This window comes from Phaenicophaeus curvirostris, chromosome 1, assembly GCF_032191515.1.
Source record: "Phaenicophaeus curvirostris isolate KB17595 chromosome 1, BPBGC_Pcur_1.0, whole genome shotgun sequence".
NCBI classification, from domain to species: domain Eukaryota; kingdom Metazoa; phylum Chordata; class Aves; order Cuculiformes; family Cuculidae; genus Phaenicophaeus; species Phaenicophaeus curvirostris.
In genome coordinates this window covers 69,650,592-69,671,878 of record NC_091392.1, presented here as the reverse complement: position 1 = coordinate 69,671,878, position 21,287 = coordinate 69,650,592, and the positions used below count along the sequence as shown (strand labels likewise).

Here is a 21,287-nt window from a genome sequence, read left to right as displayed (position 1 = left end):
GGAACTTCCAAGACTCCAGGCTCTGTAACAGCTCCCTAACTGTCCCAACGTTTCCATCTGCAACTGCAGACTGCAGGGCATGCACCAAATGAGTATATTACTTTGGAGTTACAGATCATGGAAATGCAACCCCTCCAAAAACACAAGCACTTGTTTTTACAACAACCCAGCAAAAGTCCAAGCAAGGCATCTTGGAAACCCTTATCAAAAGGCTGAATCCAAAAAATACTTCTGCAAAAAACACTTTTGGAAAATAAAACTATTTTGTCAAAAAGTTTCCTGGGCTCCCTATGATCTAACTGGTTCGGTCTGGAGCCGTCATCTCAGTGTTATCTTGAAAATATACATTCTGCCATACAAGGGTGTTTATCCCATTTCTTTTAAGTACTTAATAAGCAGTTACTAGCCCCATTTTTCTTCAAATTCATAGTCATCGTAATTAAGTAATATGTGAAATCCAACCAATACCACAATTTAATATCTAACACCGCTTAAACACCTCGCCAGCAGATGGCAGACAAATACTTGAAACAAAACGACCAGGATCAGTCCCATTCCACATCAAGTGGAAGAACTTTTAAAAAAATAAACTAATTCCAGTAGGGGGCATAAGAACTGTGAACTGAATGCACCAGTTCAAAGACACTTGCTTCCAACAAGCTCCTCCTTTAGAAAGACAAAATACAGTCTAACATTTTCGAAACAGACACCCACAAATCGTGTCACACAATATACACGAACAGAAATATAACACAATAATATATCTTTCAGTTCCGTTTTAAGAAATCAAAAAAGCTCATGGATAGGATAACAGAGGCCCATGGAGATGCAGTTATGTCAAAACCCACAGGATACCAATACACCTCATCCATTGGTTTCATCCAGGATGCATACAACACTTCTATAAACCTATGAATGGAATTACAGAAATTATCTCATGGGTGGCTAAAACACCAGATCACTGGATGGGTGATTCTGCTTAGAGCCTGGACTGAAAGAAGTAACCAAATATGAAGATGAAAGTTCATTCATACCAAAAAACATTAGCTAAACACAGTCAGAGCTGTCTCAGTGACACAATTAGAAAACAAATTATTTAAAGTAGTGCACACTACTTTAAATAATTAGTTCTAATAGTGTCACTGAGAAAGCTCTAGACTGAGTATTAGCCTAACTGTTTTCTTGGAAATGAATGAAAATTTCATATACATTATTGTCCAGGTTAAGAATTGATATTTGCTCTCCAAGAAATTAAAGAGCTGCAATGTACAGTGCTGAAAGCAGGCAGACTGCTTGTGTTTGATGAAAAGGTAGTTTACACAACATATTCCAGGCAAAAGTAATTTGGGAAGTTGGAGAGGGGCCGGTAGTTACATACAGAGTTGAAATTACTCTACTAGAAGATGTTTTGAAATACTAAAGTTGTGAGATCAATGAAAATTGCAGAACTTCACCAGGGATTACACTGAAATTTGAATGACCATGTATGTCCTTCAATTAAAAAAAAGACTAAATGCCATTACATTGAAGGTACACTTGCCATCAGTATTACAGATGAGCTGTTTTGGTAAGACTGTACTGTCCAGTCAATAAGCCTTACATCTTCCCTATGACACATTCTGTATATATGTTACCTTTAGTGAGACTCCATTCATAAAAATAATCAAGATATGACATCATCTTAATTCACACACAGTAGCAGGTACACTAACAGCTTTAAGAAATTGAATTCCAAATATAAGCACTTAAAGATAGCCTTGGGATGTTGAGAAGTTAGCATATCTTTCAGAACACCAATAGCCTCAAATAATTTATTACAAAAAAAACCTTACTACATTCTTAAAGTTAGGCATTCAATTAAAAACACAGAATAGCAAACCAAGTGAACTATGTAAAAAACAGCAGTTGAATGCCTAGTATCAGACTGCTGAAGGCCCAACCTTGGGTGCCGCTACCTACAGAAATTATACTTTAAAGCACAGAATTTGCTATGCCATTATAGTGGAAACTAAGAAATAGGAAGCAAACAAAAGTAACACCAACCCCTCCTCGTTGACCATCCACGTGTATCGAGCGAATGTGATCTGCCAAATCTGGACTGGAGCTGAAGCAAGCATGGCAGTGGTCCCAACAACAGTTATAAGCAATGCTTTTTGCGGAGGAGGCAGGAACTCCTTGTCCATTCATCATAACCGGAGTTGAACGCCCACTGGAAATTGTGCTGTCTACATCCATAATAGTGCTGCTTATGCTATAACACACACAGAAAAAAAAAGACAAAAAGAAAAACAAAGTTTGTATTTGTTGCATGTTATCAGAACAAATAAGGATTGTAGATCTTCGGGGTTTTGTTTAGACAGGATGCAAAGAAAATCTTACACAAACTCATTGTGGTTCATCACTTCATAAGACACATACAGTGAGGACATAGCTACTATTAGTCAACTTCTGGACACTGGCAACAGAACAGGGATGGAAAATTCTCCCATTCACTGACTTGCCAGAAAATTAACTCTCATGTGATTAACAAAGCCATTTTTAAGCTACATTAAACAGCCATTCATTATTTTCATTTCCCAGGAGAGAAGAAGAGGGAGGGGGAATAAAGGGAAGGGAAAAAAAAAAGGCAAGCTCTGTCAAACTAGAGAAGCATCTACCCCAGCATTCACTGTTAACACCAGATCTTTAAAAAAAAATACAGCACTGGAGTTCTGCAGAAGTTTTAAGGTACTCCCACACTTGCCTCCGCATGGTGTCCATCACATGCATGGTCTAAACTAACGCTTTTTGTTCTGTGGGTTTTTTTAAAAACTTTCCAGAGAAGTCAGAAGGAGCAGTGGGAATGCGTGGCCAGCAGTGGTCAGTGTTGTCAGCCGTTCTGCTCTCTACCTTGGTAGATACAGAGCCAAGGATTAAACTGGACTAGAAAAAACATGCAGAGTGTGTGCTTTTTCCATATATGAGAAAGTACGGAGATTGATGAACATTATTCCTGGATAAAAATTAAATAGTTATATCTCTTTTTTACCTTGGGAACCTGTTCACTGTCTTTAAAAATCTTTATGTTTTTGTCCTTCCACAAAGCCATAGCTCAAAAGGACCTCAGAAGATCATGTGACCAAATCTCCTGCTCTAACAGAAGCAAGTGAGATCAGATTGCTTGTGGTCTTCTCTAGCTGAACTGCTTGTGAGTGTTTTCAAAGGCTGGACTTTCTCCTACCCATTTTCCCAATGTCTTGTTAACCTCATTGTGGGGAAGGGGGAAAATTCCCATCATCTCAGAATTTCCAGTACTGCAACTTATGTCTCCTGCCTCTCATCTGTAGCAGCTGTAGGGCTTAGACAACTCTCCTCTGATAATAATCCCTATCAGGTCACCAAAACCAGCAAAACCCCTGCTCTTCTTATCCTAAAACTGAAGAAAATCTCTCAGCCTCTCCATGTATGGCATTTGTTTGAGCCTTCTAACCATCTTGGAGACCTTTCACCAGATCTTCTACAATATGCACATATGTGGAATGCGTCTCAAACCAGATGCAGTAATCCAGACAGTCTTAACAGTGGCAGTTAGAAGTGAAGAACCATTTCTATTGACCACATAGATAACTTTGGCTAGTACAGCCCACTATGCAGCAATAATTTACACACAGAGGTCTTTACATATTCTTCGGAGCAAAGTGCAAGGAAAAAAAAGATTAATTACATTTAAGAAAGAAAATAATTTCCTCAACTCTTATCATACCCCTTTTCACCCCACCTCTTGCACGTAATTTCTATGCTAAAGCTTTCTGCTTTAGGTGCTGTTCTGTATTTTTGACCATCACTCTTTACACATCCTTTCTTGTTCTATTACACATTGAGACAGATTAAAAAGAAAATCTACACCATTTTTCAAAATCTGAAGACATCATTAGCATTTTTGCTCTTTTGTTCTAAAAGCCTTTGCTAGCAATTTCTCATATTAGTAGCGATTAAAAGATACAGACAGTCTTTTCCAGCAATAGATTTTAAAATCATCATAAGTATTTGCCTTGTTCGTGCTTCCTCCCCTCACTCACCATGTGGATGCCACTGCATTTATCAATGAAAAAGCCTTGCCTTAGTCAATGTTTTCCAGTTAACCTTTCATTTTAACTACAGTAAGTAATTTCATTTCATGAACAAACTCTAATCTGAGCAATAACAGCAAGGTAACATTTATGGAAACGCTGACCACCATATCCCAAGCACAGACCCCTTAAAAATCATCTTCCAACCCTTTAGTTTCCTCCTATTATTTAAACTGACCAACTATTCTTATGCCTTTGTTTTCCAAGTTTAAAAGAAAGTTTTAGAGATCTTTTCAACATTTTTTTGCTTTAATAAAAGTATATCAAATACATACTATAAATGCTATGCAAATATCACATACTTTTTCCACCTCCCCTCCCAGTTTCAAAAAACATCTAACAATTTACACAGCCTGACTTCTACCATGGAAGTCATACTGACTCTTTGATGCTACACAGCATTTTGCCATGTGCTCACTATTTTAATTTTCGTCCTTTTTCTATACCCACAGCTTTCCATGCTTCCTCTCTACCTCGCCCAAGCAGTCTTGGTTCCTTTCCTTTCATGACATACAAGCTCACAACCTGGGACTAGCAAATAAAAAGGCGGACAATGGAAGCTACAGATATGGCTTTAAATCTGTTCCATATTATAGCCTTTCCCAAAATTCTTACTTTATATTTGCCAGAAACTTCAAAAAAACATGCAACTAGCACTTCAGCAATGAGCTGAAGCTACCAGTCCCACCAGCATTAACAGCCACTAACTACAGCTACTGCTAAGAGCAGTTTAGGAACCCTCCAGGAAATCGTCAGAATCTTTAAATGCAAAATATGTTACAAGCAATCCCACTTTTTTTCACCACGTCAGGCCCACAACAGATATAACCAGGGGGCTGACATCCTCTCTTTCCTCAGCTGAGACCTAAGCCAAAGCTTAGCCCCAACAGTAAAATCCGTAAACTCTTCTTTCATAACACAATTTTACAATAGGACAATAGAAAAATTTAATAAGTAATTAAATGTGACTCCACACATGCCTGGGTTTGAGTTATCCAAATACATTTTTCTCAAAATCAGTACAAAGTAGGTTTGAACACATACAAGATGGCATATAGCCTGACTACTTCTATCACCTACAGCAAAGTCGCACAGATCAGTGGTTCCAACTGAAAGTTTCTTAACCAAGGATTGAAAAGCACTACAGATACAGCACTCACACAGTGGCTGCCTCAGATCATTTCATGTGGATAAGTAATCCAAACTTTCTCACAGTTGAAAGGTACCAAAATACAGTACCACTTTAAGTAGGAGCCGCAACTTCCAAGCTAATACAAGTTTCTACATCCACTGACAGCATTATATAATCATAGAACCACTAGGTTGGAAAAGACCTTTGAGGTAATCAAATCCAACCATATTGGTCCACTACTAAATCAACTGAGGAAATGGCCTCAAGCTCTGCCAGGGGAGATTTAGGCTGGACATTAGGAAAAAATTTTCACAGAAAGGGTCATCGGGCACTGGAACAGGCTGCCAAGGGAGGTGGTGGAGTCACCTTCCCTGGAGGTGTTTAAGGTGCGGGTGGACGAGGTGCTAAGGGTCATGGTTTAGTGTGTGATAGGAATGGTTGGACTCAATGATCCGGTGGGTCTCTTCCCACCTAGTTATTCTATGATTCTATATCCCTAAGCGCTTCATCTACCTGTCTTTTAAGCACCTCCAGGGATGGAGACTCAACCACCTCCTTGGGCAGCCCGTGCCAGCGCCTGGTAAACCTTTTAGAGAAGAAATTTTTCCTAATGCCCAATCTGAACCTACCATGATGCAACTTGAAGCTATTTCCTCTCATCCCATTGCCTGTCACTTGGAAGAAGAGACCAACATCCACCTCGCTACAATCTCCTTTCAGGCAGTTACAGACAGTGATAAAGGCTCCCCTCAGTCTCCTCTTCTCTGGGCTAAACAACCCCAGTTCCCTCAGCTGCTTTTTGTAAGACTTGTTCTCCAGCCCCTTCACCAGCTTTGCTGCTCTCCTCTGGACGCGCTCCAGCACCTCAATACCTTTCTTGTAGTGAGACTATAAAGGAGTCTTCTGCATAGCTGTCTCAAGGGTTTTCTAGTTTTACAGCCTGGTCTTAAGGGGGAAAGTAATTAGAAAACATAACCCAGAATGAGTTCTGAGAAACAATATATGGGGGAAAGGTAGGCGTAGAAGTGTGCACTCATGCAGATGTGTGTGGTTTCTCCAGTTCACAGGCATGCGATCTGGTTAATTTCTCTAAGCAGAGATGGAAAAAAACTCCAATTGATGAACCTATAGCATAAGTTTATTTAATATTATAAATGCAATGCAGCCTGCGCTGATCACCTTACCAAACAAAATCACGGGTCTTTTTTCAGGATAAAAAATGTAAATACTTAGGCTTTTTTTTTTTTATGCTAGCTGACCTGTAGAAAATTACTCTTCTGTTTGAAGAAAAACACGTGGAGTTAACTAGCAATACTGATCCAGCAAAAGATACTTTGCTAAATAGGGTTATTAATAACATGAGAAACCAATAACACTTCAAAACTTGATTTAGTTACAGTAGTTTAAATGTTTGCTTGATTTGGTTCCAACAGCTTAAGTGTTTGCTGAGGGCTAACAGATTAGAGCCGCATATATGGTATCAAAATTTGGCTTTTGAGGAACTAGAATAAAAAAAAGGCGCCTGTAGCACTTAAACCAAGTCACAACACACAGAATTTCTTCCTTTCTTCTAGTTTGAAGAACTCTGTGCAAGTCATTAAAGAGTACATGCAAACACTGCTGTAACAGGACCTACTACAGAAATAGCTAAACTACTTATAAAATGAAATGGCCAGTAGTCACATAAGAAGAGATCACTGTTTGCTGATGGTACTCTTGATGGGCTCTGCCAAAATTCAAGAAACTCACTGCCCTGACACATTCCTTCTCTAGAAATAACACATTAAATAGAAATGTAAAATGACTTTTCCATTTATTTTGTTTTTTCTTTCGTGGCTCCAGAACCAACATATTTCAGGTGATCTGGCACCTCACAGTACTGACAGCCTAGAATTAGTTTCTGTCTTTCTCTCCTAGCAAGTTCTGGGTCACCCAGGAAAGAGGTAAAGACTGCAAAGAAAATCTGCAAAAGACCAGCAGCATCTTTTCTCTTCATCATACTGCCCCTGTACAGCTCAAGCATGTGTATGTTTTCTCTAGTCGTCCACACACTAAGAAAACATCAAGAAGCTTTTCAATAAAAGTTCACAGTATATATAGCATCAGAGAACACACTGACTTGGAAGGCCTCCTGCCATTTCAAGATGAAGCAGAAAGGTGATGGCAAGTTTTACAGTCAGAGATATGGTCGCTGTTAAGTTTGAGAAGGCTTTACTGCAACATTGATTTTGTTAGCCATTTTTTGTTTCTTGTAATTTCAGAAAGGGTATGAGGGCAGGACAAGCAAGCGGGTGGGACACATGCACGTCTTCCACCATTCTACATAGGTCACTTGAATCTTTTCTTAAGCAAAAGAGTAGAAGCACATCAACTCTGCCCAAGGAAAGCTGGACTACTAAAATAGAGTTTGTTTATCTTCCAATCTATGAACAGGGATTTTTAAGCCAATCTGACCTTCTATCTGCTGGGGTAGATGCAAGAGAGAGAAAAGTTCCTTAACAAAGGGAAGGTAGTAATGGAAACTACACCCTTCCTTCTCATCTGAAATTCACAAAGCCTGCAAGTGGGAAAGTATTGACATGTATAAAAAGAGGAGAAAACCGAACAAATTAAGGAAAACAGACATTAAGGCAAATTACTGGTAACAAAACAGACACTGAAACAACTTTTTTAGCTAAAAAATTAAAAGCAAGTTTTTTCTGCCTTTTTCTTAGCCCTTTTTCCCCAGCCAAGAGATCTGTTTAAATCCTGACTGTCACTATCAAAGCAGAATGACATGGGTAGAACTTAAAAGCTTATGGCATTCCCCTATTGCTACTGACAGACAGGCCTGGGTTTGCTCCCAAGCTGTAAGCAGGCTCCAGCTCCATTGTAATGGATCTATAGACCATAGCCTGATGAAGAACATTAGACATTTGAGTTTCAGAGAGTTCAACTCAGGGGTCATCCCAAACAATAAAGCATCAAAAACAGTCACTGCTGGAGAGCGCCTGCATCCACAATGGCTGTTTTTAAGAACCACCATTCAAAAGACTGACTAATTACTAGAATTTAAAACTGTTACAGCAAACACAATGTAGTCTTCGAGCTTATGTTATCCCTACTTTCATCCTAATCAAAGCACCATAATCAACTTTAAGTAAAAATCACAGCTCTACAGGTGAGAGCCAAATGCCTTACTAAACCCACACCTCACTTTACCAAGTCTGCAAACACTGGCATAAACAGTGCCTTCCAAACACAGAAAGGCAGAACTGAAAACAGAGTCTCACTAAGAGTCAGACCTTTTTCCCATCCTCCTACAATTTTTCCCTCTACCAAGAGACCAACAGCTCTGAAATTATACTAACATTTAAAGCATGCTTGTTAAGCAACAGCATTAACGTAAGCTTAAACAGAGGAAGCATTACCTCAAAGGCACTGTTTCAGGTCTTATTACCTGTACCTACTTTATCTGTAGCTAGGAATAACAACATCTTCATAAATCTTGGATTATTCTTTTCCTTTAAAGTTCTGAGCAAAATTAAGCCATTGCTGCAGTTGAGTAAATATGAATATTTTCTATAAGGGAAAAAAAAAGCCAAATTATTCCCAATTTGACATGCACAAATTTCGAAGCATATATTTTATCACATGCACACTTGGACACTAATTGCTGTTTACAGTTTAATGACAATTAAAATATAACGAGCCTGTGATTCAATACATTAAAGAAAATGGTGAATTACACATCATTCCTGACACTTTAAGCAGATAAATTTCCTCAATACTGCAAATAATCCCTTCCACTGGATTTAATAAATGGAATGCCCAAAATTTTTTATTTCCCTTTCTTTATTACTTGTTCAAAACAACAGACAGTAGGAGTCTAGAAGGAATATCAACAAAACCAGAACAACAGCAGAATTTCAGTTTTAGTTTCCATGAACCCCCATTAGCAACAGTCCACTCAAAACAAAAGTAGAGCCAGGCACAGAACACATGCACAAAACCCAATCAATTTGCTATTATACTTCTAATGTCTGCTAAACATACTCCCTCTAGACCTCAACTGAAGCAACCTTCCCCGAGGCAAAATTCAGACCTAACAGATGGGCCTTATACCATGCCCTTGAGGGTCAACAAGCACTACTTCAGTCTGATCAACAGGAGCTCATTTCAGAGTTACAGTACCTCCACCGAGAATGCCTAGCTTCCCATCCCCAGATGTTCAGTGGGTAAGCAAAGGACCCAGCTGATTTCAGCTAACACCAAGGGAAACAACTGTGACAGATCCTATAATAAATAACTGCATCTTGTAAAGCATCAAATTAAAAACGAGCAGAGATTTTGGGGAACACACATTGCAGGGTTGCTAAAATCAACACTACACTAATTCAAATCAGGAACCTTCATAAACAGTTTCTTCTGAAGTACACAGTGATAACCCAGTCATAAAGCATCAAATCCACAAAAGATTGCCTGTGACTAGATGAAAAGCATAAATAACATTCAAGAATCCAAATACTACAAACCTCACTGGAAGTACATGAACATTTTCAGGATTAAAAAAAAAAAAAAAAACATGCTAGATTCTTTAGCTTTTACTAGTCAGTGAAATACCCTGTCAGTTCTACACTCAGCTTCAGATACGTTGTTCCAATCCATATGAGGGAAGCTTAAGAAAGGAAACTGAACTTTAACACTCAGATAAAACAATTCAGAATAATGGAAGTGCTGTGAATGACAGTAATTTCTTACAGCAACTTCAAGGGTTAAAACCTAGAATCCAGCAGAAAAGCTTTTACCACATGGAAGACTAAATCACAGCTAGGTAACTAATCCCAAAAGAAAACAAACAGCATCAATCACAATCATCCAATTACAGATGCGAAGACAAAACAGAACAAAAATTGAAAGAAAGAAGGAAAGAGAAAAAAAAAAACGACCCTAGCACCTGGCTATTTTCATTTCACTAGGAAAAGTCCAGAGTGAAAACAAAAGCTTCACAAGTTTTTCTATTGCTCTACTCCTTTCCAAGACAAGGGGTAGAAAATCACCGAGCAGTTCTACAGTTTTTTGAGGATACCATATTCACCACTTCCTAATGCAATCAATTGTCAAGTGAAGGAAAACCTTTACAAAGCTTGAAAATTATCAACCACTGCTGCTCCCGTCATTGATGGGAAGCTTCTCCATCTGTCCTAGGAGATGTCCTTCCAAACATGGGAGTTGCTGTACCTTCTCCAAGAAGCATCACACAATTAGCTTTTACTTTTTCACGTTCCACTCAGCAATACAAACTACAGACCAGGGCCGTTAAAAGCTGAAGTAGGACACGTTTCTAAGAGCTAACAATTTCAATGGTAAAAATGAACTTCAAACAACTGACTAATAACAGAAATTGCTACAGTGGCACAGGAAGGATGAATATGTGTTTGTACCAAGATTTAACTTTTGCTGGCCTTCAATGAATATGAAGCAAACTTTAATGCCAACCTCTTTATGAAGTTACTATCAGGATATCTGCATCAAGGTACCAGTGTGCAGTAAAATGTAGGACACAAGGTTTAAATTCATCTTTGCTTTATGCTCTCCAACTGATCATGCCAACTTAAAAGAGAGATTAAAACAGATCCTAAGAAAAATATGAAGGGTTCACAAAACATGAACAACCACTATGAGCCAGGAACAGAGTAGAAAAGTTTAACATTTGCCTGATGATTTTGTTCCATCTTTGGCGAATTTGGTATTTTATGTTGCACCTATATATATATATATACTCCTACTACTAAATTTTCCATAACTTAATTCTCCAGGTCAAACATTTATGTTCCACAAGCAAAACCGTTTGATGGATATAGTTTGATTATGATCTGGAAATACGTTTTAGAGCTCTTATAGTTTTGGGATTGTTTTTTTATCTAACTAGCAAATAATCGAGACAGAATCTTCAAAGTAGACAGAAAATTACTTCAGCTGCCCACTCTAAGGGTTTAGGGTTTTTTATTATTATTTTCCCGAGAAAATCACTTATCTTTCATTAAATAGCCAAAATAATTTCATGACTGACAGTGATCATTTTCTGAATTCAGGAAAATCTGCCACAGTAAGGAAAAAAAAAATAGTGTGTGCAGATGAAATACCATCAAAAAAACAGAACAAAACCCAGATTGTAGAACACTAAATGGCTGCCAAAAGAGAAAGATAATTCACATGGCAACAAGGAATTAGAATACCTGGATCAAAATAATAAGCCAGAACTACATGAAGTGAAAGTCTACTATTGTGCTTTAAAAGCAGCACCTTCTGTTCACATCTGCTCCTGAAGCTCATACCCACGAAGACCACTGGTATCAAACAACATAACTGACTCCATCGCTCTTCAGAGGGAAGGGAGGAAAAATAGCATAGGCAAAAATTGCATAAATCAAAATTACAAAGTAAGTGAGGGAAATCAACCTAGGAAGTAAGAGATCCAATATTAAAAGGTTAAGAGGGATAGAAAAGGGAAATAGCAGTGATTTGCAACCTAGCATTTTCCAGAAGCACCTTCAGGTTCTCAATACCTTTAAATAAAATAAAGGTAACATTAAGGCAGCTTCTAGACAAAGCAAAAAGACCATGATTTCCAGGAATGCATGATTTAAGGGAGCACCCATTCACTAGAAAGCACTCGTGCTTCTAGATCACTTAAGTATGTTTTAGGAAATCAAACCCACACTTTATACAGATTAAGTTATTCTAATAAAAACATCACTAAATCAACAAGACTCAAAAACTATCCAAAAAAATCAAATCTTAAAAACAAGTGTGCAAAACTCTCTATTGGATACCTGTATATTAATATGACTAGTAAGAAACTGGCACAGAGGAAAATGAAACAGCCAAGGGACAAAATTTTATACAGTGGTAACAAAAAAACTTGGCTTGAAATACCTTTGAAGTGGCAGCTTATCTTAGAGGAAAGCTATGTCTAGATCAGGTATAAATACCTAGAAAATGGAGTAATACTGCAAACACTTCAGACTGAAAATATTAAGGGGGGGAGGAGGGGGGGAATACAGAAAAGCTCTTCAAGGTAGAGAAATTGAAGGAACTAAAATAACAAACACGCACAGGAAACAAAACAACACTAAGTAAGTTTGTTATGAATCACCATCTCTAGAGCCGTTTCCACTCTCCTGAATCACTTACTTTGATTATTTAGATTGTTAATACTACAATATTTGGGTTCATAATATTTGCATAACACAAACCCCGGTTATGACAGGATTTATAGCACACAGAACAACCGGTAACACAATAAAAACCTGGAATGCCAAAATATCACAGGAGTAATTAAAGAGTGAAGCAGGTTGAGTGTGCATGCCTTGTGATGTAACAACACAAAGACTACATATGAAAAGGATTATACAAAACAAGAAACTAAGATGTTTGCCTTCAAGATACAAATAAAATTTATTTTCATTTCTGGGAACCACATTATCTTCAACTTGATAATCTCCTTGGAAAGTTACAGAACAGCAACAAGTGGTTCATAATTTTCAATCTTTAGTGATAAAACAGTATGTTTACTAGCACAGCTTAAGAGAAGCACAGAAGAAACACATTCAGTCATTAAGGAACCACACCAAAATGAACTTTTTTTAACTGTGCTTTACATTCTAAGAACCATCATCAATATGAAGCAGCCTAATCAGCATTGAAAATTAACAGCCTCCAGGTACAGTGTCAAGGAAATTTCAGCTGCTGTAACTATTACCTTCTCATTCTCAGGACACCCTCCCACACCCTCAGAACACAAACGCTTTGAAAATAAGCAGAAGACAAAATGACCAAAAACAGACACAAAAGTCCTACACAAGACCTAAAAAAACCCTCTCTGCTTGTTACCTTCATGTTAAATTCAACTTAGTATAAAAGAATAAAAATAAAATAAGAATAAAAATACATGGATAGTATAACATTCCATCATGTAGCAGGCTTTGCCTATTCATACCTCAGTGAATAGTTGCTACTTCAAGTATTAAGCAGACATCAAATGCAGAGAAGCCAGCAATGTAAAACTCCACTGATCAACTCAATTCGTAATAGAAAGGTCATAAATTAAGGTCTCACTCCTGTTCTGCTGACACTGAATTAACTACTACTTGTAAAAATTGTCTAATCTACAACTTGGCATGCAAGTTTGCCTAAGGAAGCTGACTTAAAGACATGTCAAAAGTAGTTTTATTTCAAAGGTTTAGGTTTCTGGTCATTGCATATACAATGAAAATATTTTCTTTGCATCTCCAAGATTTTTTTGTATTTGTAATCTAAGTTATGACTATAGCACAACAAAATATAATGATCAAAATAAAGACTTTATGGCAATATTACAGGGGAACAAATAATTTGTACAAAATGCTGCATGGAACAACATTAAGATTAACAATAAGTGGAGATTCTTTACGCCGCATTCTTATTTAGGTGAAGTATGTTTATTAAAATGATACTACCACTGTATGTGCCAATAATCTCATCTTTTACAAGTTTCTACTCAAACAACTTAGATTCATTTTACTTCCTTTGAAACTACACAAGGTATTTGAGTTACAGCACTTTTCTATAGTGCATCAGGATGACAACTTTCAAATCATAACAAGTCTTTTGCTCTTCAATCACTATAAAATATCTTTGCATATACCTTAAGTAACCTTCTATTGAAGAAAGTTTCCATTAAACCTTAGCAACTGAAGATACAAAACATACTCGAGATCTTTAATTCTAGTATAAGGAAGAAAATTAGATATGGGAAAAGAAATCCCAGGTCTTCTTTTTTTAATTTATTTTACCACTGTGAAGGAGAAAAAAGTACACCAGTATCTCGAGTGAGATGCTTCAATTATTTCCCCCAATTATTTGCTGTTTTTTAGTTCTGCAAAATCATCATCTGAGAATTGTAAACATTGTCTTAGCATAACACAAAACCAATGATAAATGGCACACATAACATGGGATATTTATATTTCATTTTCTTAAGCAAGCTTATTTGAGCACATTCGTATTCTAAACAAGGACAACACCAGAATGCATATAAAGTTAAAAAGGAAACAGTTATATAGATAGATAATAAAACAAAGGAAGCTCTACCCCAAACAATCTTCCAAAACTACTACTTTGTTTTCTGCAAGATGTGGCACCATATTTTTTTTAGCAACTGGGAGAGTGGTTAAAATCCAACATTCACTCAAAGGAGTTCCTTACTCTCTTCTGTTACCTCCTCCTGCACAAGTTAACTGGAGACCACATTCCCACCTGTTTCAAAGATTCCCTGCAATTACTTGCTCCTTTACAGCAGAGACCAATTTTCCACTTCCTCTGGGTTACGCTCTTGCTTTTTCCTCAGGCTATCAGAGATGGCTCATTCCCTATCATACCAAAAGTTTGTGTGTATCTCACTTCTCCCCTGCCAGCAAATTCTATACCACGTCCCCACCTTCCTACACAATAACAGACTGCTCTACAACTCCCCCAACTCAATGGGTTGTAGGTGCACTTCCATGCTGCTTCTGTGCTAGCTCTGCATACAGCTCATTCCTCTACCATTATTCTCTAACTAGACAGCGTTTTTCAAAAAAAAAGTAAATATATTAAAGCTATTGATTGAAATGATCTGCAGATTTGAGTAAGAGTGACCACAGTGGAAGATTTCCACTGCGTCATCCAAAAAAGTTAGTTTTCTCTGTGACCAACTCCAGGCCAGAAATGCATCATGTCAAATCTCTGACAAACAGATGTTGCAGCTGCACATAACACCCAGTTAGATGTAACTGGCGGGGGAGGAAAGGTGGAAACAAATCAGAGATGGTTCTTCCCACTACGACCTAGGAAACTCCCCGAAGCAATCCACCAACCAAACACACTCAGAAATCAGCAGGTTTCATGATGTCAAATTTAAACAAAATGCACGTAGACCTGTGTGAATCTACAAATCCAACATAAAAGCAATACCATTTATCTCTTAGACAGAATAGGAAAATGTTTTTCTCAAATTCTATGAAGTATATTTATATCTTACTATAATAACAACTCATTGTACAAATCTCTCATCCAGTTTGCAAAAAGACATTAACCACTCAATTATATCAACCAGCAGCTTTATTACTAAAGATACTTGCCATACAAAATATCTGAGCCTTTTTGTCTTCCCATCGAAAGCTATTTTCTTCAGTGCCAGAAAGGCCTGAAGACAAGCATTACAGAAACAAGGGGTTTATTTCACAATTTGAAAGGCAAACAGCAGCAACAATAAATTCAGTCAGAAATGCTGAAAATGTAATTTTCAGCAGTATTTTGGAAACTCAGGAAATCTGCTGTATACCCCACTCTGACACGTCAACATTACATGCACTCTAAAAATTTAATGACTTAACCATCTTGCCATAAGTGCTAATGATTGATTCTTTACTTCCTTGATAGGAACAAGTGAGACTACGCAGCAGAAAGGCCTGAAGCCCTTCTAGATCTGGTAACATGGATACACAAAGCATATCTATTCGTACCATATGCCTTCCTTATTGTATTTCAAATTTACTGTTCTACCTTCATAAATATCACTCATACAATCCACACGTCCCTGCCTATTTCGTCTTCAAAATTCTTCACTTTTAGGAATTTAAAAGCTAGAAAAACTACAGACTACATTTAAACAGCTAGTATTTTTAAATCGCCATACGTATTAAAGGTTGAGAAGGCCTTAATATTAAATCATGCCAACCTAGATCGTTAATTTGTCAGGTTTAAATTTCTTATCTTTCAAGGTTAGCTTCACACTGCTTGATTTCACTCAAAAGGAACAAATCTGACAATCTCAAGCACAAATATGTTGATTATTGAAAAAACTTTTCAGAAACATCTGTTTTAAGAACTGTCCACCTATGGCACAGGAACAGAACAACATCACCTCTAGAACTATTCTAGAAGTCTAATACCATTATGGCAGCTAGAAGTTTCCTTGTCTATTCCTTGTCAGTCCCTCCCAATAACCAATTCTGTTGGTGAATAACAGCAAATGTGAAAGGGCTCAGAAAAAAATAGGAGAAAGAAAGGCTTACAAGTTACATGAAAATTGCCTGCTCTGTGAAAAAGATGGGCATTAATTAGTGCTGTGCCTGAGGGAAAAATTACTACATAGGTCCAACAACGACCTGTTACATTTGGCCTAGCAGCTAGTCAATCAGCACTTACAGATCAGTCAGCAAAACAGCTGATGTTTCAGGCTAAAATATTTTTTCAGTGCTTCTTGCCTACTCGGCGAGAGTAGAGCACAAAGGATAAACCACTACAGCAAGGCAAAGATGATGTCAGAACCAGACATAAGGGATTACTTCTAGGTGAGAAAAAACACAAAGGTGAACAAAAAATGTCCTTCATATAGCTTTAAGACTTATATTTCTGCTAAACATCTTATTACAATTGCAAGATCTACCACTGTTCCCTAAATCAAACAAAAACTGATAATGAATATTTCAGACTTAAATATACTTCAGTAATAAAACTTACCCCTAAACAAAATTTAAATTATTTAAATAATACAACGCTAAGTGTTTGTAAGTAAATACTGCAGGACAGCAACACCCATCAGTGAGCTGCAGACACACCTTCACTGCATTCAGATCAGCTTATTTATACCCAAATCCATGCACCTGCTTAGGTCTAGCTTCAGTACCCGTGGCCCAATGCTAAACTCAGTTACTGTGTTTATAGTTAACTGAACCATTACTTTTTGTTTTAAAGTTACATCAAATGCCTCTCAGCAAGACTAACTGTTGCAGAGAACTCTGGAGAACCATATTCATACTTTTGATCACGGCTGAAGTTAGGGAAAGGCACCAGCAAACTACCAGCATTCACATGCTGATAACAGCCTTTGTTCTAACTGTAAATCTGGAGAATAACTAGACTTGAATGCAGCCTATTATTATTAGGCCAGCTAATCTGACCTTGCTCAAAAGTTGTAGACAAACTTCAGCACAAGTGGAAGCTTTACACAGTTCCCAGGAAAAAAATGAGATTGTGCTATAACTACTGCAGTCAGCTTTCAATAATACCACTGAGCTGAAAATGCCAACTGGTTATCCTACGTATCAGTTTGGGGTTTGCTTTTTGGTTTCTAGGGGGGTTTTGGGGAGGAAGATAAATATGTTTTAACAAAATACGAAGTCTGCCTATATCTGCAGAAACAGTTGGTTAAGATTCACCCTAAGTTTCAGGGTGTAGATATTCAACGTCATATTTGTTTCTTGTGTTTTTATAAATATTTAAAAATTTCCTAAAGTAATGCCCCAAATTATTTATTCTACTAGCAGATACTCTCAAAATATATTCGAAATGTTAGTAATAGAGGTTGCTGAACAGTAGGTATATTTTGATCATTTGCAAGATTCTCCTATTCAGCTGTTTTATTTTCAATTTATTTTCTATTTGATATTTCTAAATGAAAAACAAAGAGATAGCATACTGATGATTGTGCAGAACGATAAAGACTCTAGACAGGGAAGCAGGAATTTGTGCATGGAATTCAGGCCCTCTCACCACACCCTCTTATTTATTCAAATCTGCTAAAGAGGAAATAAGAAAAAAAATCCCAAGCCTGGGGGCATTATCTGAATGTTACCAAACCTGCCTACAACAGGAGAACGTTTACCAAGTACACCCTTCTAAAAGCTTCCTCTCACTTAACCCAGAAACTGTAAATGCAAGCATGTTAGTTCAATCTCTCTCTTTTTTCTCCTCCCTCAGCTAATCTCACTCTACAACATGCTGTGAGACAAGACACCAAGTTCCTTAGGACTTCAGAGACACAGGTAGTCAGCAAGGGCTTCAAATTACCATACAACACACTATTTCATAGAAAATGCCACTTAATTGATAGAACTCTCCAATAGTTACAGAATTTACATTTTAACACAGAGGTGACCAAATCAATGAATGATTAAGTCTTTAAGGATTTTAACACATTATCATAAACCTGCACCTCCATCTACAAGTCAAAACTGTTCCCAACTCTCTCCTGGTACTTCACCATCCCACCTCACACACTCCTGAGCGTTTTGGCACATCCCTTTTGTAATGCTCTGCCTGTCTGTCTCATCATCTAGAAAGCACAAGATTACACTGTGGCTGGCTTCCACTCAGCAGCAATCCTTTGGATCGCTAGGTCAAGCAAGTGACTTGCTGAACTAGATGAAGCAAAAATAATAAAGCATTCTACCATGCTGCAGCAAGAAGCGCACACAAAACGAAATTTTTGATCACCAGGAATATCAAATGGCACTCTTGGTAACACTGCTCTTTTCCTACCCAACTCAACAAGCAGGTGCCGAAATGACAGCACAAAATGCCCTCTTAGCACAAAAGCTTGGCAAGTCAAGATAAAACTTTGCAAAGCTTAACAACAAGGAGCAGTCCTTATTTAAATCACTAAACGCACAGTCCCACTCCTGCAAGTGAGTGTGTATCAATAGTTCTGGGAAGAAGCAGCGATGAGTACACACATGGATTAAACTGTGTGACTACAGCAAAAGAACCACGAGAACAATGACAGAGAAGGAAAGTAGCATACTAGCCCTGGAGGGCATAAGCAAGGCATAACGACTCTCTACTTCCAGAAAGTCCCTACAAGTTATTACTGTTATTTCCTCAACCCACAAACTGACATGCACTCAAGATCAGGATTAGATTTAATTTTAGTTACATGAAAAATAAGAAACTGTTATGGGGTTTTAACCCCATTACGTCCCTGTTGGTTTTTTTCAGAAGTCTACTCCCACACGTACTTAACATAAAATTGAAACTTTTGGAAAAAAAAATGAACAAAATAAAGTATCAAAGACCCAGCCCACCTTCCCTTTCCATCCTGCGCAAGTTTGGAAGAAAGAAAAACGTGACTCCTATGAGTCTCAAAAAGCCAGATGGAAACCAAAGAGGCGACTTTTTTTTTCCTCTTAAGGCTTTTAGGCCAATTACACGAGTATGGGGAACTGACTCACAAGGTTTTTGTTTGTTAACACTTGAGGTTAGATCTAGTGATGTCCCACTTCTGAAATATGGGTATTTGTACAGCTACACAGAATTTGATCCAATATATAGTCAAAGTACATTTTGGGGACCAAACCACATAATTCTTCATAGTTAACAATTAAACTAGCTTAAGAAAGGGCAAAGAAAAATTGTAATTCTTACTTAACCACAACTCTAACACAAAATTTTGATTTTTAATGCTAAGCTGAAATTAGAAAATAGGACAAGTTCCTCAAACTACTTGAAAGGACAAGTTAGTACAGGGACCTACAGCATTTTAAGGCCACTATCATGTCCGTATTTCATCCTATTTTCAGTTTCTAAATTAAACCGTTACACACAACGTCCAAAAAACAAACTACATAAACCACGTTCTTCTAGATGCTTGACTTGGTAAGCTAAATCAGACCTGAAAGGTAGAAGTCAACCATGTGTGCGAATTTGGTTGTGCCTTTCCACAAATATCAAGGTGAAGTCTGCTAAAACGAGATGCATACCTTCAACAGACAAAAAACTGACAAATAATCTTTACATTTACCATTACAGAACTCATCCGAAGATGAACTGGAACCTCAAATAGCTCAGCTTCGCTTAATATTGTACACCCTTATTACCCGTGCACACCTAATACGGAAAGGCTAACATTTCTATTTTAGTAAAGAGGGCGGTGGGGGGTGCCCCTATTATGCTTTTGAAGGGTTACCACTCAGCTTTCTGCCCGTGGTGCAGAGACCTGGGTGTAGGTAAAACGACACCCACAGACGATTCCCCATCTCGAAGCCTTGGTACACCCTGCCTTGCGCACCAGCATAAGATACAACCTTGAAGAACCCCAAAAACACCACCTAAAAAAATAATAATCCGCAGATGCCGAGCGGCAACCAAATATCGCTGCTCGAACAGGCAGCGCCCCGCGCTCAGATGGCAGAAGGGGCCGCTCCGGGGCTCTCCGTGAAACGCCCAGCGCCGAGGACGGCGGGGCGAAGGGAATCACAGAATCACCGTGCTGGAAAAGACCTCTTGGATCACCGAGCCTAACCATTCCTATCTGCCACCGAGCCGTGCCCCCGAGCACCTCGTCCACCCGTCTTTTAAACGCCTCCAGGGACGGCGCCTCACCCACCTCCCTGGGCCAAAATCAGGCTTTCGGCGGGGACCGGGCACTGACCTGTCCTCCGAGTCCATGCGGCTGAGCGGCTCCCCGTCCGAGGACATCTCCAGGCTGCCCCGCCGCCCCCCCGAGGCGGCGCTGCAGCTGCTGCCGCCGCCCGTGCCGGTGCCGTAGCCCTCGTCGGCGCCGCTGGACACGCTGCTGGCGCTGCTCCCGCCGCGGCCCAGCCCGCCCTCCGGGCCGCCCCGGGGCCCCTTCGGCTCCTCCTTGGCGTCGGCCTCGCTGCTGCCGCCGGGGCTGAGCGAGCGCGTCTCGTCGCTGCAGCAGCCGCTGCTCGTGCTGCTGCTGCTGCCCACCAGGCTGCTCTCCTCCTCCTCCTCCTCCTCGTCCTCGTCCTCCCCGTCCCCGGCCTGGCTGGCGCTCTCCGGGCTCGGCTCCGACATGCTCTCCGCCTCGCCGTTCAGCAGCAGCAGCGACTCCGTCTCCGCCGAAGGCGGCGGCGGCGGCGGCGACGACGACGACGACGACGACGAGGATCCAGCCCCAGCCGCCGCCGCTTCCTCCTCCTCGGCGGCGGCGGCGGCTGCTCCGCCGGGCAGCGGCCCCCGCGGCTCCGCCATGTCGCTGCGCGCGGCCGCCATGGCGCCTGCCAACAGTCGCTGCGCGCGGGGCCGGGCGGCGGCAAAGGAGGCGGTGGCGGCGGCGGCGGCGGGCGGGCGTGCGCGCGGCCGCGCCCCCCCCCCCCCCCCCAACCAACTCCTCCTCCTCCTCCTCCTTCTCCTCCCCCCCCCACCTCACACCCTCCCCTTACCCCGCGCGCGTGCGCGCGCTCTCCCACTTCCCTTCCCCTCGCCTCCCCTTCGTCTTCCCCTCGCCCCGCACAATCGCA

General features: G+C 39.6%; 1 protein-coding gene across 2 annotated transcripts in view; it reads right to left on the bottom strand.

Annotated features, from left to right (window-relative positions):
• Positions 1 to 21,071, bottom strand: part of AEBP2 (AE binding protein 2) — a 51,232-nt gene extending 30,161 nt beyond the window's left edge. For both annotated transcript variants that reach the window (XM_069862129.1, XM_069862120.1), the window contains exons 1-2: positions 20,456 to 21,071; positions 2,044 to 2,251 (exon numbers count right to left, since the gene is read on the bottom strand). In XM_069862129.1, the coding sequence (XP_069718230.1) occupies positions 2,044 to 2,251; positions 20,456 to 21,039 (792 nt within the window). In that variant the 5' untranslated portion in view covers positions 21,040 to 21,071. The remainder of the gene's footprint in view (positions 1 to 2,043; positions 2,252 to 20,455) is intronic.
• Positions 21,072 to 21,287: the final 216 nt, after the last annotated feature.